This window comes from Ciona intestinalis, unplaced genomic scaffold (genome assembly GCF_000224145.3).
Source record: "Ciona intestinalis unplaced genomic scaffold, KH HT000062.2, whole genome shotgun sequence".
In the NCBI taxonomy this organism is placed as follows: domain Eukaryota; kingdom Metazoa; phylum Chordata; class Ascidiacea; order Phlebobranchia; family Cionidae; genus Ciona; species Ciona intestinalis.
In genome coordinates, this window is record NW_004190384.2 from 256,645 (window position 1) to 273,228 (window position 16,584).

Consider the following 16,584-nt stretch of genomic DNA (forward strand, 5'->3'; position numbering starts at 1 on the left):
GGGATTTAGCAGCAAACAAAAGTTGTTAAAATACGCTACAGGTAAAAGCTACTTGAGTAAAAGTGTCAAATAAATTCGTGGTGCTAAACGCACTTTTCAACAGATTTAACCATATTTAGATGTCATTATTTTAAACAAACTAAATGGTAATTGTAAAATAATAAAAACAATAATTAACAATATTCTACTTTGCAATTACTTGGTAGTAAAGACGACGATCGTAAGTAATAATTGTTGGAATGTTTCTTTCTTGACCAATCCACACCAGAGATATTGGAGTTCTGATGTCCAACACATCTGTAGATGAAAAAACTATATGAATTGGAATTAGATTGTTAAAGCAAAACCTCTTTATTAGTAAATTGGTGTAAGCAAATTAAATCAATATATTACACGTATAGACGCAAATAAACCAGTATTACATACACATTGTAGTAGAGTGAGGTAAGATCCACAGTCTTGTGACTTTTTTAGGTGGTAACGGTATCCGTTTCACCAAAAAGAAGAGCATCCCATCTTACCCCATAGTAGTAAACAATATTCTTTACTGGACATCTCCTAAATATATACTTTTTATGTGGTTATGGGTAAAAGCTGTTTAAATCATTATAGCCAATGTTGAAGAGGCGCTATGGTAGAGTGGGGTAAGATGGGACACTCATTATGTATAACTGCAGACTTACCTTCCAAATTCCGAAACGGAATCTCTTCGAACAGACAAGATAACAACATCATAGCCAACAGAAACCGCTATTTTCCTCCCGCTTGGTGAGAATTTAACGCTAACAATAGAGGGGTTTCCCCCGCGTAAGCATTTGTATTTGGTTTGAGGGTAAATCTAGTAAAAAAACATTTCTTATAACATATTTTTTGTTTTATATATGCTTAAATATAAGAAACACTAAAGCGGCATTCAAAGTTGTTCAAATAATAAAGCAAAATAAGCAGATATCGAGATATGACAAAGTCGAAAATATCCCTAAATAAATATGAATACGCTCCAACTGTTTCCTAAGTCAAGTTCACAGAAGTTGAAACAATGACGAAAGATATTTCACCTCGAAATCATTGAGATTCACACGAACAACTACCACAGAGCCGGTGTCGGTACCAACCACTACAAGGTTCCTTCTACTGCAGCAATCTAGTGATATGACGTCACCAGCTGTAGGTAATTTACATCGCCCTACGACGCTATATGAGAATAATGTACCGGTTAGGATACGGCAAAGTGGTTATAGAGTTTACTGGATCAAAGCTAGTCGCTGCTGTGATAGTTGTCTAAGTTGTCGGCGACACCGAAAACCATGCCCACAAAGTAAGGTGTGTGGTAACTCTTCAGCAGGCACGAGGTGTATGAAACAGAACACCTACGTTACAACGACTGTCGTTACCCGCTACATTAAGTTACATTCATTTATAAAAGCCGTTTTGTACAAATTGTTTAGATATTTTATATTCAACAACTTTTACCTGCGTTCTGTTGAACTTAGTAAGAATAACCAGCCATTTGTGGATGACGTCACGATGACGTCACCACATATTCTATTTTTCTCGATAAAAACATGGTGGTGATAAACATGGTTGCTTGATGCAAATGGTGGACAAAGTCGTTTTGTTAATTCCTCCTTCTTACTTTTCTCCCTGGAACAATATTGTTGGTGAAGTGGTTTGAGATTTAACACAGTTTATGGTTGAATTCATTCACCTAACATATGCAGTGGATTTCTATTTTTCGTTCGATTTGGTAGTAAACAAAGAATATTCATGTTAATGATATCTTACGTTATCCCAACGTACTATATTCAAATACAGTCTGCTTATTATACGCGCTCGTTAAAGTAGCACAAAGGAGGAAATTCTTACTTTTGTAAAATTCTCTCGTGCGCCCACAAGCGGGGAGTTGTAGGAAGGCTGTTGTGTTTTGATTCAAACAAAATACTTGCACGAGATTTATCTTTCTGCCATGCGTAATGCTTTCTTTGTTTAGGGGTTTTCCCACGGTCGTAGGAATACTGGCCAACTCTAATTTAAATGTTGAAGTTTTAGTACAAACAGTTTAACCAATCCTTATAATTATTTTTTATTTCGGTATAAAAAGTTAAAACCATCTTTAGTGATGTAAGAAGTTTTAGACAACAACAAATATATAATTTTATTTTTTTCTTCCACCACAGTAACTAAGGCCAGATTAATTAAAACAACAAATTAGCAACAAAGACAGTCGTTAAAATATGCTGCTGGTGAAAACTACTTGAATAAAATCGTGGATTCTTGTCCATGTATGCATTGAAACTCAGTTTATTGAGAAACCCGTCTTTTGTACACTTAAGTAAAAAAATCTCTATTTTCAAAGAATAAATTTTTACCCGGCGCGCTTGCTTTCTTTCATTGTTGTGAAACTAACTTGGGTTTCTGGATGACATGGTTTCGATTGTTCCACTTCGGATGATGCAACTGGAATAATGGGTAATTGTAATACTAACTGACGAAACAATATAAAGTCTTACGTAAATACATTTATGTAGATTAAAGAAAAATAAATGTTATGCTACGACCTAATTTTGGGTTGTCTAAATTGTCAGCCAGCATTTGTTACAAAAATATATATTAATATTTCATGTATAACTCGAGAACGAGGTGTATAAACAGAACACCCGTGTTATAACGAATGTGTAGCTGCCAAGATGAATAAAAAAACGTGAAAATAATTGATAAGCCGGCACGAGGTGAAGACAACAACGACTGTCATTGCCCCGTCATACCGGCATAAATCACATTTATTCATAGAAATCTCACATAACCACACCTTTGCCTATAAAACAAAAAATTAATATAATGAACGAATCAACTTAAATTACCTTTTTTCCGCCTGCTGTGTTTTACCCTCATACAGGCCATTGAACCAACACACGTGACACCACTTTCAAACCCTCTTGCTGCTTCTAATTCCTCCCAACTTGAATCCGTGGATGTTCCGCTTTCATCTGTTGTTAGTTGTGATTGATTTCTTAAGTTTGACATCGCAACCGGGATTCGAAGCCCGTACCTATGGGTTGATGCTTTTGCCTGGCTTGCTGATACATCGTTAACCACTTTAAACACAGGTCTTTGACTGCAGTTCACATGAACGGATAATATGAATTGATACTCGGTTGCCACAAAAAGATAATCATCAACGAAGGCAAGAGCGTTTGCAGACCCTGCTCTTGTAGGTATCTCAATCGAACCCCAACATTCCAGTTTAGACTTGCGAGCGTTGAAAGCTTTAACCAGCCGGTCACGTGAACCAGCTGTGAATATTAAACCTGCAACATAAAAAATAACATTGAGGAATATTTGACTTTAACACGAATATAATATAATCTATATAAAATGTTTTGTAACTTTGTGTTTTGCAATATTCAGTGGGGAAAGATGAAAAAGGTTTTCATCCTCATTTAGGGTCCCATTGGGTCGTAAACAAATAATATTTACATATTTATATCACCGTACTCCGGTCACTCTAATAGAACATTATTAATTGGTAAAACCACGATCAGGAAACATATAATTTATTAAATAAAGGTATCCCATGTTACCCCACAGTAATATATGTGTGTGGTCTATATCAGTGCTCTTCAACCTTTTATGGGTTGGTGAACCCCTAAAGTTGTTGCGTCGAACTCATGCACCCCTGATTGCTTTAACGTAAAACTAATGACATTTCACAATTCCCAGTGATGCGAGATATAGAATTCATATAAAAAAAACTGTAGGAAAGTGGCTAAATTTGTTAAAAATGTTCAAAACTGAATATTATTGCTGAAAATTGTTGAATTTTGTGATGCACCCTTGTATACCTTTTTGCACTGGTGCACCCCTGGCATATTTCGTGCACACCGGTTGAAGAGCACAGGTCTATATTTTAATAGTAATATTATTTTAAGTCATCTAGTTTATGGGTATTTACCATCGTTGTTGACGCACACAGCAGAAAGATGGCATTCATGGGCGTGCGAAAAACCCTTCGTTGCAACTTTGTTTTCCTCCGACCACACAAGTAAAGTTCCGTTAGAATCCCCCGTTACAATACTACCATTCAAAAATCGTGTGGTGGCTTGACAACAAGTCAAATACTCAGCTCGGAAAAAGTTTTTCCCGAAATCGCCCCTGAATATAAAGGTAGTTTAGCTGTTATTACAGCTACTTCGGGGTAAGATAGGTATCATTAGCACATAATCCACTATATTTTTATATCGTACTAACATTTAATACTGTAAGAGTCGTGTGGATGAGGTTGTATCATTCTGAAAAAAACGGTCTTATAAAATAATTATTGTTACGACCTGTTAGTCTCGTTTTACCCCGTGTCCCATATTACCCATCCCACCATAAATTCCATTATTACCACACTCATACTCACTCCACAGGTCCAGATATTGTCGGTTCCATATTATCATCTATCGCGCTGAAATCATTGGAAACATTCCAAAATAAAATATTTTGTTTTCCCGCTGTAACAAAACCTCCATCCGCGGTCAAGCTTGCAGTGATGGATCTTATACCGGCCGAAGTACCTGCTTATATTATATATTAAATAAAATCTACAGGCGTGGTATACTGCGTATACAGCACGTCTTCCGCTAGACCAACGGGGTTATGGATTCAAGGCTCGGTGCTGCTACTATTGTGGGCGTTTGTGGCCACACTTAACAGTAGCTGTTCCAACCCAGTGATCAGTATAAATATTTGTCTAAATTGTCCATGCATTTCCAAAAAAACATTAAAACTCTATTAAAATATTCGCAAACAAATTTACGTATGGTAACTATAAGCTGTCACAAGATGTATGAAGCAGATCACCCGTGTTATACAGACTGTCGTTTTCCAGCCACGCGAGAATAAATAAGTTACATTTATTCAATATAATAAACATAAAAAGTAGGAAACATACACGATTTTGAAGATGGTGGTTCTATCTCAGGTTGTCCTTCATTTATTGCAACATCCGTGTTTGGTTTTATTGCGTTAATTGTGTCCATACTTGTCACCATACACCCACCATCCCACACCGTTAGAGTAGCTTGTTCATTGTTTTCCAAAACAACAAAATATCCCTGAAGATTGAACATGGCTTATGAGATTTAAGAGAATTTACATGGCATTACTGTTTATGTCAGTTATTCATATAGTTATAATTTTAAAATCAGCTTCATAGGCTACGGTTCAGTTTCTATTGCTTGGCAAAACAGATAACACATCTGCAACTGAGTTTAGTTTAATATAATTATACAAAATGGCCGTTACTGACTTACAGGCAAGTTTAGGAATTGCATTCTTTGTACATTGTTGCGAATTGTTCCAACTCCAATCACGTGTAAAGTTTCTAAAGTAATAACATCCCATATTCTAATGTGAGTTTTCCCGGAGGAAAAGTCTTCGTTTGATGAGCTGGATCGTTCCCAAACTTTGTTCTCGGTTTGTGCCGATCCAATTTGCCCAGCAGTAGGATGTACAGCGATACTAAACAGAGAGAATGAATGTAACTTGCCTATCATCGCATGCGCGGGGGCAACGGCAGCCGTTACTTCGTCCATCTATTTTGTCACCCAAACAACAACAAAAAAACAATCAAAAGTTACGTATACTAACTCGTAAGCTGACACGAGGTGTATGAAACAAAACACCCGTGTCATAACGACTGTCGTTTCCCCGCGCCATAGAAGGATAAATAATTAACGTTCCTTTAAATGTGTGGGATTACCTCGTAATTTCTCCAGTATGTTCACAATAATGCCGCTGTGTTTTTCGTTGATGGTTGTAAAGTATGACAATACTTCCAGTGTAATAAACAAGTTCGTTTGGTTCAACAACCGCAAGCGACTGATCATGACTAACGTTGCAACCATACCTTTATGCATGCAAATAATAATCATATAAATGTAGGTCCAAGGCTCTTACAAAGGTATGGAAATTTGCTAAACACCATATTTCATTATGTAATATTTAAATTAACAATGTTCTTTTAGAGTGCCAGCGATGCGGGTATATGATTCTGTAAAAACAATTTCTTTACCACCGAATGGAACGAAAAATAGGATAAAAAATAAACTCTGACCCTTCTATTTGTTAGACGGGGTATTCAACCGAAGCCAATGACAATTACTTATTTACTTACACCCATTCCATAGTAAGTTGGGACTTGGTATGCCTTGCGTGGATGGAAATCTCATCTTTACCAAACAACTTCCCGGGGTACAGTTCAACAAACCCTTCCCCTACTCGTACTTGCTCACATTGTCCGTTTGATATATCTTGCATGTCATCATCAAGGTCAACCATATCTTCTAACGATGACTGAGTTGAGATAGAATCCACATCAGAGCGATCGCATGGTTTACTCTCTTCACCAAGTTTTAAACCTCCTGCTTGCGAAACACCCAGGTCTTCCTCGCTTGGATTAAGCTTTATTTCATCAGTTTTCGCAACTTCGTCATTTGGATTCTCCACAACTTGTTTTGTTTCAGCGATGTTTGTAATTGTTTCGCCTTCAATAGAATCATCCAAAATTTGTTGACTCGTTTTATTTCTTTCTTTGTTGTCAATTTGCGATACATCATGCTGTTCGTCTTCAGCGGAACCTGGTGTTTTTACTTCATCAACGACTTCATTATTGTCCCCAACAGCTTGAAACGATTCCCGGCATTTCTCCTCATCACATATTAACTCTTGTTCAATGTTTTCGGAATCTGGTGATGTCGGTGTGTTGATATCATCTTCCTTAGGTGGGTCTTCATGCGCACACAAAGAATTCAAAATATTATTCTCCATCTGTTGTTCAGTGCGTTCCTTGTCGCCAATTTCTACAATATCCAAAACACTCCTGTTCTTGTTACATTCAAGGTTGGTTGGATTTGCGCAACAATCCTCACCGGTTTGTTGCGAAACTTCGCCATCAGGCTTGCCATTAGTAGTTGTTGTAACAGTGTTTGTATTTAACTCTTTGTTCAAACAAGATTGCAGATGTTGATGTTCGACTACGTCATCATCTTTCACATTCAATGTTTCAATTGAATTATCTGCCGTGCTGATTGTGTTTTCTGGTTCGTTAGAAGGAACCAATTTAATATTTCCCTCAACATTTTGGGTTGGTGTCGCAATTGGAACAATATTTTTATGTTTCTCAGGTTCCTCAACAGAAGCATTCTTTTCATTATTTGGTTGAACCTTGGTATGACCTGCCTTGTCTTGCTGTATTTTCATTGGTTTGTTTTTATGTTCGAGTTTTACTATTGTTGTATTGTTGGTTGGCTTTGTTGAGCTGATATTTTCTTCCGCAGGTTCATCAACTTTTGCGTCATTCATTGTTTTCTCTTCTTTAGGTTTCGTATTTTCATTTTCTTCAAGACTTACAAGTGGTTTGCTTTTTTCTTTATCTGATGTTTCTAGATATTGACAAGATGTTCTTAATTGTATTTTAGCTGCATTTTTCTTTAGATTAAAACAATAACGTATTTTTAAATGAATATCTCCACGCTGCATATTGTTTGTTAGGTCTAACGTCTTAACCGATGTAACAAAATCCGTATATAGACGTGTTATGTATTATAATTCTTTATTCTTCGCTATAGTAATCGAAGAGACAAGTAAAAGATATTGATATTAAAAGTTATTATTTTCTTTATACATGTTATACTTCAAGTTAGGTTGACCTTTATCATTGGTATCCTTGCTTCCAACATCAACATTCTTCAAAACATTTTCTTCCTCACTTTTCTTGTTCATCACCACAGTGACGTCATCGGCTTTTTTGATCTCAGGATGTTGAACCGAGGCACCGAGTTTAAAAACTGTTTTAAGTTTCCCGATACCGGCAGCCTTTGCTCGGAATTTATCCAACTTGTAGTTTCTCGTTGTTTTAGTTGCTTGTATAGCTTCGATGTTCAATACGGGTGTTGTGGCGATTGGCACGAGACCACTTTAGAAATAATAGATTATATCTGATGTACATTTAGCTATAAAATACAAATCTGATATTTTAAATATTCTGTTTTAGCAATTACCAACGCACTTTTAGTGTACAGTTTATAAATAATTAAATATTCTTTGTTTACCACAGTCACGATACCAACATTGTCCCCCACCCTTGCTAGCCATGGTAGGAACCTGAGATTTGTCGCAAAGACTTTGAACAGCTTGAACATAACAGTAACTGTGGGGTAAGATGGGATGTCGCTAGCACATAAAGATCCTAAATTTTCGGATTATTTAATCGATAAATATTCTTTGTTTATTACAAAAAACGGACGATTATAGAGAGTAAAAACATGACCTATCTTACCCCACCTTACTGTAGTGTTTTTAGCTTATTTAGAACTGATAACTTAACTTACACGTTTTCCGGAGCCACTTTAGTTGATGTATCCGATATATGTTTCAGAACCTCCACACTATCTCGCCCAGTTTTCCTTTGCGCATTCTTCAACGTTCGCATCGCAGTTTCAATGTTAATACCTCGGTTGTCGGTAATAGTTTGTCGAAGCTCGCCCCGCAGTCTGTCGTCAAGTCTGAATTGAAATGCACAAACAAGTCAGAAATCCAGGGGAACATGTGTTTAATATTTCTTTTCAATCTTAACGCTCTAAGTTCCAGTGTATGTTGTTGGTGTAAAAGTCCCAGCCCCCTACAAAGCACCAGCCCCCGAAAATACCCAAGAAACCAATCTTTTAGGTTACATACGACATGGTAACTTGTAAGCGAGCATAAGGTGTATGAAACAAAACTTATTTTTATTAACCTCTTCGAGTATGATCACGAAGATCAAATTAACAAGGAAATTAGCAGGAAAAACAGTCGTTTAAACAAAGTTTGACTCGAATGTATGGAAATGATCGTCAGTTAAAAGTGTGGCTTTTGAACCGTGCAACCAACCAACGTACTCAATTCCATGAAAGTGAATCAAGTTCCAGAAATCAGTTTCGTCTGTAATCCGTGAATCAGTAGCCAACTTTTCCATATCCATCTTCAAAGTTCGAAGTCTTTGAAGACTAACTTGTTTTAAGGAATTCACCAAGGCGTCTTCTCCGAATTTATTCATTATTATTGTGTAGTGCTGCAGTGTAGAAAACCGTTAGCAACTTATTATTTTCTAATTCTTAATAATTACCAACAATAATGCTGCGGTTTCTCTTTAATTACTACTAAACGGGACATTAAGTATAAACATAGCCACCCTACTATATATTGCTCTTACTTGCTTAATATACTAAAGTTTTGTAAATTCGAAGAAGGTCTTACAGTTGCGAAACCATTGCTCGGTATACAGTTTAACTTCTTTATCTCATTCACAAAACAAAAGTTGCTTCTACACGTATTGTAAGGAGCAGAGTGTAATATGAGATGGTTATATTGTTTGAACAGAACTTAGCACGTACAAACCTATCAGGTTACATTATCTTAACAAAATACTAAAACAGACAAAAGTTAAGAGATGTTTAAATAATATGTGGTTACAGATCAGCACTGAGAACACACGTGTCATCGGTCAAGCGAATTAATAAAAACAACTTCTTTATTTTCGCGTTGCGAGGCGTGTCAGCTTTAATGTAAATAAATATTCTTTGTTTACAAACAAATAGGACGTTAAAATAGAACGAAAACGTGACCATTTTGCCCAACACTTTATAATTTTTGTTTTGTATTACGAGATGATGGTAGCAAAGCATTGGCAAGTTAATTTATAATTATTATAATTGCAGTGAGTGTTCGTACAAGTTTGTTACATCAGTGAATTTACAATCTCAATCTTCATCGATGATTTGCACTGCATGTTCCTTTACTCGACAATATAGATATGTTTTATACATGAGGTAGAGTAGTATGGCTAATAGTGATGCAGCCCATGCAGCCATGCCCATCCCAAGCAACAACATGAACATTGAAAGTGTTTCCTCTCGACCAGTGAAGTAACCAACTCGCTCGATAAACTGCAACCTGTAGTATAGAAGTTAAAGGATAAAACCAAACATGAATAGACATTTGTGTGCTGAAAAAATGCTCAAATGTAATCTAAAGGTACAAGCTAAGATTCGAAAATTCCAAAGTTAACTTAGAGGAAATGAGCAACCACATATATATAAAATCATTTTGCAATTTAAATCCAACACATAGAGTAGGGTGGGGGAAGATGGGACATCTTTTCAATCCATTTTCTCGTCCCATTTGGTTGTAAATAAAAAACATTCTAAGAATTTTTAAACTGTATCCTCACGACTTCCATAGACTGTTATTAATTGTTTAAAAGGCGGTCAGGATATTTTGATAACATGTGCTAAAGGTGTCCCATATTGTTGTGACATACCAAAGTATATGTACGCCAACAATGGCAGCAGCGAAGAGCCTTGAAGTTAATATAAAGTCTTACCTGAACACCCCGATCGCAGGAGTTATAACTAATAGAGTTGACACAGTGACGCATAATATAAACGCGAACAAACTAGCTATCACCCTAGCAGCATACCACCACAACGTTACATTGCCATGTTCTCGCCATAATATCCGTAGAACCACCTGGAATATTAACTCAATAAATGAATGAATCTAACTTATTTTATCCTTGCGTGGACGGAAAACGACAGTTGTTATAACACCAGTGTTCTGTTTCAAACACCGCATGTGGCAGCTTACGAGTTACCACTTGCTTGTGTTTTTTGTGGGTGATGTTTTTTGGGGGATTTTTATTTTATTTTTTTTATGCGTGGCTGATAATTTGGACAATTGATAACCACTAGGTGTAATAAATTAAATATGGTCCTTATCTATGCTTATGAAGTTGGACGATTGTCGTAATAAAATAACATTTCGGATCCATTGCGTTTAAATGCATGTTTTATATAGAAGTGCAGGTGAAACCTACAAATATCAAATTTAACGAGTTCTATTGTTTGCCTGAAACGACAATATCAGCGTTTTAGCTAAATACAGCATGGGGTAAGATGGGATATCGCCACAGTTTTATAATTTTGTAAAAATTCTTTGTTTACTCACAAATGTTACAATAAAACAGAATGAAAACTTAAACTATCTTACTCCAACCTTTTTGCTCTTATACAACTTTGTTTATATTTTTGCTAAATTCATATCATTAACACTATGATATTAATAATGGTTGATTTTAAATGCTCCCTTACAATAAATAAAACGCATCCCCCTGCTGCACCGTCCAAACCTTTCGCTGCTGTTGCTACAATCAGACTCATGTTCACGTGATCGTTTAACCATGACAACGGACTGACGTCAGAGCAATCGCCTTCTAACGCACAATGCCAACAACTGGAGGTAGAACTGAGCGTTAATTGATGATTGAATGTAACTTACTCCATCCTCAGGTAATGACAGTCATTATAATACGTGTGTTCGGTTTCATACACCTCATGCCCGCTTGATTAGTAAATATGAAACAGTGACTGGTTCTTTTTTTTTGCTGTAATATTTTGGACAATTATTAGTGACCATATAAGGTAACAACAGTTGTAGGCTTATTGTCCAAATACGCCAACATAGCCTTAATATAAAATATATTTCATAAAGTAATTCACTCACGAGAAGCCGAACTGTCCAACGTGGTAAGCTGCAGAATTCACTCCAAGTGCGCCAGTAACAAGTTGTAGAGGCATGCCGGCTATGTTGATTACGTAAGCAGATAGAAAGTGATTGTGGGCAGTAACCATTACCACTAATCTATAATGATGAAATAAGATTTTGAACGAATGAATGAATGTAATTCCTTATTCTTACATGACGATCGTTATATATCATAAATTCTGTTTCACACACCTCGTACCCGCTTATTAAAGAATTCTACACATGTTACGTGCCCGTTCATTTAGATACCGACAAGTGTCAAAACTTACCGTGCAAAGATGCAAAGTAGCAACGATGGGAAAGACCCGATGATGAAAACTGGTTCGAACACATCGATGGTCACGTGTCTGTGCGCCTCCAAGCGTCGTGTCGCCTCTGGTGTTTTCATGAATTCACGAATCGCACTCTCATTCGCACACGCAAACTCAGCGCTTCCTTTTGGCATGAATGAATAAAATTAATTTTATTCTTACGAGCAACGTATACATCATCCCATGCCGGGGCAACGACAAACGTTATAATAAAGGTGTTCTGTTTCATACACCTTGTGGCAGCTTTCGAATTAGCTGCACATGTGTAATTTTGTGAATGATTACAGACAGCCCATAAAGGACCATTAGGTTTAATCGAATGTCGTGAACAAGTGTCTTGCTCAAAAATACATACCGTCAACAAAAGTAGTGGACCAGTAACCAGCTTTAACCCCCAAATCTATGGGTACAGAGGCAAGCATGAGCTACCGATAAAACATAAGAAGTGTTCGATGTATGTTGATATATATTTACATTTACCAGCTTTCTTTGGGAAGATAGTTGTTTCCAAGGCGAACACCGTTGTGTCGTCATTGCTGACGTATTTCGTGACGTAACTTGGAGTCGGATTCTGGGAGCGTTTGAACTTTCCGTATTGTTGTGGAACAATGTATTGTACACCAACGGGATTTATATTAGTGTTTATGTTGAATGGACTTGGTCGGTCGTCGGGTTGACTTTCTATTGGTAATGTAGGGAAGGAGTTCCAAGTGTCGAAGTCTGATTGCCGACGTCCTCTTAGTGGTGCTGGTGGGTTAGAATGGTGACTTACTCGGCTTGAATGGTGCCCTCTGCGCTGTGAGCCATGCCGCACAAATGAAAGTAATGTAGGTTGCACTTCAGCTACAATATACGATGCTCGCTCGCTTCCCTTCACTTTGGTGAGCACGTTAGCAGTTTCGTTGTAATGGTCGCTACACATGACGTAAAATGTGACGTCAGCAACAAATGAAAATAACGGGCATACGACACATAACACTGCTGCTAATACACTGAACAACCACGCTGTGGGGTTTCGTTTGCGTTTCGAGTTGCCTTGGCACAAACACAAAGTCGTTATGTGCATACCTGCAGATAAAGATGGGAGATTTTACTTCATTTACAAACAATAGTATTATTGTGCGTACATACTATCATGTACCTAAGTAAAAAATGTGAGAATGAAACAGAATGTACCAGACAAAAAATGCCCTTTGGTTTATAAATACTTTGGTATTTTGTAACAATTTTCAATTTTCGCAGATAATATAATAAGTGAATTTTTCAGCAGGTTATAAATAATTGACCACCCCTGTCACTCTACTTTGGATCTATATTGAATGTGAGCATTGATCTGCTCTCTCTCTTTCATAATTTATTATAAGAATTACTCTTGTCACTAAAAAGTAAGTGATCTGGTAAGTTTGAAGCCATCAGTTTAACAAGAAATCTTTTGCTGCCAGAAAGTGCATAGAAGAACTTAAGTTGCAAATGAAGTCATCATTTATTCATTAGCATTCAATTGACGACCCGACAAGTGCATAAGCCGACGAATGCGATGCGTTTGGTAAATAAAACCATAAATTCTAGCCTTCGTCATACCCCGGTTTGTGAAGATTATATTACATTTAGCCTGAAGTTGATTTAGGCAAGAACAATCAAATGAAGTATAGGTTGGGGTAAGATGGTTCACGTTTTCATTCTACTTTTTCATCCATTCGTTGTTGTTTGTTTAAAGCACCATCAGTTGCTAATTAAACCTCATCTTACCCCACAGTAATTATATTCACACATACTACATACCCCTAGTAGCACGATGATAACTCCTTCCACTGACATCAGTCGTCATAATGTCAGGGATTCCTCTACGGATTGACTTAATATGATAATTTCTTGGTCGTCGAGCTTCGTTTGTTTCATTGCCGGTTGATCTTGACCCGCGGTGTTTTCCACTCGTAGACGATATTTGTAAAACACGATCGGGTACTCCGTATATTCCACTTGATCCTTATATCAAATATTCTGATTATTATTTAAGACGTATCTCTGTAGGTTTAGTATTTTATGGTAATGCGGCCGCAAAACTATGGTTAAAATCAAGGGCGATGAAATACTAATTGAAAAGTCAAGTCCAACAAATAGTGTATATACTATATAGTAGGGTGGGGTAAAATAAGAGACATGTTTAAATTCTCGTCTTATTTAATGGTAAAAAAAACATTATTTACGTAATTATATAACTGCATCCCCACGACTTCAAAAAAGCGATGTTTATTTTTTCAAATCACGATGATGAGAAACATCATATGCTAATATCCTGTCTTACCCCGCGAGTACATGATGTTATACAACAGGAATAAACGCCAAATGCATGAATTTGTTTTCCTAGTAAGTATTTTAATCACTAACTACATGGTAATATTCGATTCTGCTGAAGTTTTCACCCAAGTATACACGGCTACACTGGGCGCCATACAAAGGTAAGAACATTAACATTAAGCAGTGTTGACATGCGGTTCGGGTTATATTAAACCGTTTACAAGTGTTACAACAAATATTAGTTTTTTAACAATAAAAAAAAGGTTTATTATCAAAAATAAGTTATGTAACAACTTTTATTATTATACAACAATGCTTATAATATAATATGGAATTAAATAAAAAGTTGTAATAAACCTGTTATAGTGCTCATGCAACCAGGAGCTTCCCCCTCTAATCTATCAGAAGGTGACTGCACACACTTGGTTGGAGCAACGGGTTCATCGGACGCTCCTGCTCCTAATTTAGCAAAGTCTTCGAAAGTTGCCGCACCTTTGACTGTGCAGGATCGTGGTTTATTTGACGCTGTGTTGTCAACCTTGTGCTTGTCTTTCTCAAAACTGTTTGACTTTGTTGTTTTTTCTTTCCTTCCATGTAAATGAACTGCTCCCTCATCAGGTCTTGGAACAAAGGTCGTATTCGAGCCCTGTGTATTTATTTCCGCGCTTTTAGGAGCGTCCATTAATCGATCGTACAGTCTGTTTCCTGCTGATTATTCAAACAAACCTAAATAATTAATAGGAAGGAATGTAGTATATACCTCATTGATCTGCAAGTAATGAAACGTAATTGCACATAACAATGCTACGAAACAAATATTTGACCTCATTCTTATTGTTTAGCAACAAAAGGAACGATGAGATGGAACGGAAACATATTTCATCTTACCCCAAACTATACTATAGTTCCATATACTAGCACTAATTATGCAAGTCCTATCCACTAATACGTTGTGTATATTGATCCACTTACTAATTATATTTGAAACTGTCGGTTAAATTCCTGCAATATGAGGTGTCAATCATGGCATAAGTATGGCTTACATTATAATGTAGGTTAAAGAAGATCTAAAATTGTGATTCGGACATATAATGAGTGAGGTAAGATGGTCCATGTTTCCATTATCTTCTCTTGTCCCATTTAGTTGTAAACAGAAAATATTTACAAAATTATAATCTCACGATTCTAAAAGAGCGTTGGTAATTGTTCAAAACACGATCAGGATATTATGTGCTAACAGTATCCGTCTTACCCTAAAGTAATACATCAAAGCAACTTCACCTAAACACATATAGCGTAACAACGTAACATTGCTTACAACTAAATGGAACGAAAAATGAGAATGTCCCATCTTACCCCACCCTACTCTATTGCACGCGTACAAATCACAGTGCGACAAACTTTATACAATGCAGAATAACATAACATCCGTTTATACTAGCTGCAACGACACCAGTCACTTGCGCTTAGTTGCCCATATTTGTAAACGCCCAGGGCAATCACCTATTAGAGACTCCCACCACTGTTATATATAACACATTCTTTCACCTAAAAGTGCATTGGCCTTTCTCTCATGTGACTATGCTGTGATGAAATAACTTGAGATAAAAACTGTTCTGTCAAAAGTTGGCAACAGTAGACAGATGTTTCATAGCAATGCATTATTAAAGCTTGCCAAGCACCTCAAGTAGAGGTATTGTTGGGTCGTTATCCATCCCCAGCCTTAGCGACACCCGCTACATTTCTATCCATAATTTATAAAGCTTCCATCACTGTAAGTGATGAAAGTTCAATGCATTGTTCAAACTGTTGCATCGCATGTAAGAAATACTCAGCCAACACAGTAGCGGTTTATATATTTGCTTGTTTTAATGTCCTATACTTTATAGCAATACTGTTTATAGATAACAATAATACATTTAATTTAAAACACGTTACAATGCCTTTAAAAACTACTTTTTCCAAAATGATAGGGTTATATATGTGTGTATATCAACAGAATGCGGTTTTCAACTGAGTGAATTTTGCCCCAAATATGCTGCTTACAATCCAATCAATTTTCTAGAGATCTTATCAAAGACTAAATTAATTCCTTCTTCGACGAATCGACTTATCTGATTGTTCGTCATACATTGCTGTTGTGACGTATGCACCGTTTTCTTCGGTGGTTGACGGTTGTTTCTAAATCAAAAAGTTAGAAAGTAAGAATTGTCTAAATGAGCGACAACAGAAGTTAGTTAACCCCACAAAGTTATATACGTGGTAACTCGTAGGCTGGCACAAAATATATAAAACAAAACACCCATGTTAGGATAAATAAGTTACATACGTGTAACTTGTAATGATGACT

The 16,584-nt window shown here is 36.6% G+C and overlaps 2 protein-coding genes across 5 annotated transcripts; both read right to left on the reverse strand.

Moving 5' to 3' along the window:
- Window positions 1-40: 40 nt before the first annotated feature.
- Window positions 41-9,343, reverse strand: LOC108950220. 2 transcript variants are annotated; one of them, XM_026838137.1, is made up of 17 exons: window positions 9,236-9,343; window positions 8,922-9,094; window positions 8,376-8,549; window positions 7,695-7,960; window positions 6,161-7,427; window positions 5,747-5,893; window positions 5,298-5,505; window positions 4,937-5,099; window positions 4,406-4,562; window positions 3,953-4,152; window positions 2,862-3,308; window positions 2,370-2,457; window positions 1,867-2,025; window positions 1,474-1,644; window positions 1,059-1,194; window positions 684-838; window positions 41-297 (listed from the first exon to the last, which is right to left on the reverse strand). In XM_026838137.1, exons 2-17 carry the CDS (start codon window positions 9,077-9,079, stop codon window positions 174-176), a joined length of 4,020 nt encoding a protein of 1,339 aa, XP_026693938.1. In that variant the 5' UTR covers window positions 9,080-9,094; window positions 9,236-9,343; the 3' UTR covers window positions 41-173. The 2 variants fall into 2 exon arrangements, with proteins under 2 accessions (XP_026693938.1, XP_018670848.1); XM_018815303.2 differs by having other exon boundaries at window positions 42-297; window positions 4,406-4,559.
- Window positions 9,344-9,662: 319 nt separating this feature from the next.
- Window positions 9,663-15,023, reverse strand: LOC100180528. 3 transcript variants are annotated; one of them, XM_026838139.1, is made up of 8 exons: window positions 14,592-15,023; window positions 13,719-13,922; window positions 12,417-13,004; window positions 11,895-12,060; window positions 11,584-11,721; window positions 11,172-11,313; window positions 10,406-10,551; window positions 9,663-9,975 (listed from the first exon to the last, which is right to left on the reverse strand). In XM_026838139.1, exons 1-8 carry the CDS (start codon window positions 14,914-14,916, stop codon window positions 9,783-9,785), a joined length of 1,902 nt encoding a protein of 633 aa, XP_026693940.1. In that variant the 5' UTR covers window positions 14,917-15,023; the 3' UTR covers window positions 9,663-9,782. The 3 variants fall into 3 exon arrangements, with proteins under 3 accessions (XP_026693940.1, XP_026693939.1, XP_026693941.1); XM_026838138.1 differs by having other exon boundaries at window positions 11,172-11,325; XM_026838140.1 differs by lacking the exons at window positions 10,406-10,551; window positions 11,172-11,313.
- Window positions 15,024-16,584: the final 1,561 nt, after the last annotated feature.

Bases quoted from the DNA above. Each gene is read 5' to 3' on its own strand.
- LOC108950220 (XM_026838137.1), bottom strand. From the start codon at position 9,079: ATGAATAAATTCGGAGAAGACGCCTTGGTGAATTCCTTAAAACAAGTT. The intron at 5,506-5,746 runs GTAATCCCACAC...CTCTCTGTTTAG, and splicing joins CATACTGGAGAAATTACGAG to TATCGCTGTACATCCTACTG. The intron at 3,309-3,952 runs GTAAATACCCAT...TTTATGTTGCAG, and splicing joins TGTGTGCGTCAACAACGATG to GTTTAATATTCACAGCTGGT.
- LOC100180528 (XM_026838138.1), bottom strand. From the start codon at position 14,916: ATGGACGCTCCTAAAAGCGCGGAAATAAATACACAGGGCTCGAATACG. The intron at 11,722-11,894 runs GTAAGTTTTGAC...TCATCATTATAG, and splicing joins CTACTTTGCATCTTTGCACG to ATTAGTGGTAATGGTTACTG. The intron at 9,976-10,405 runs GTAAGACTTTAT...TCTATACTACAG, and splicing joins CCTGCGATCGGGGTGTTCAG to GTTGCAGTTTATCGAGCGAG.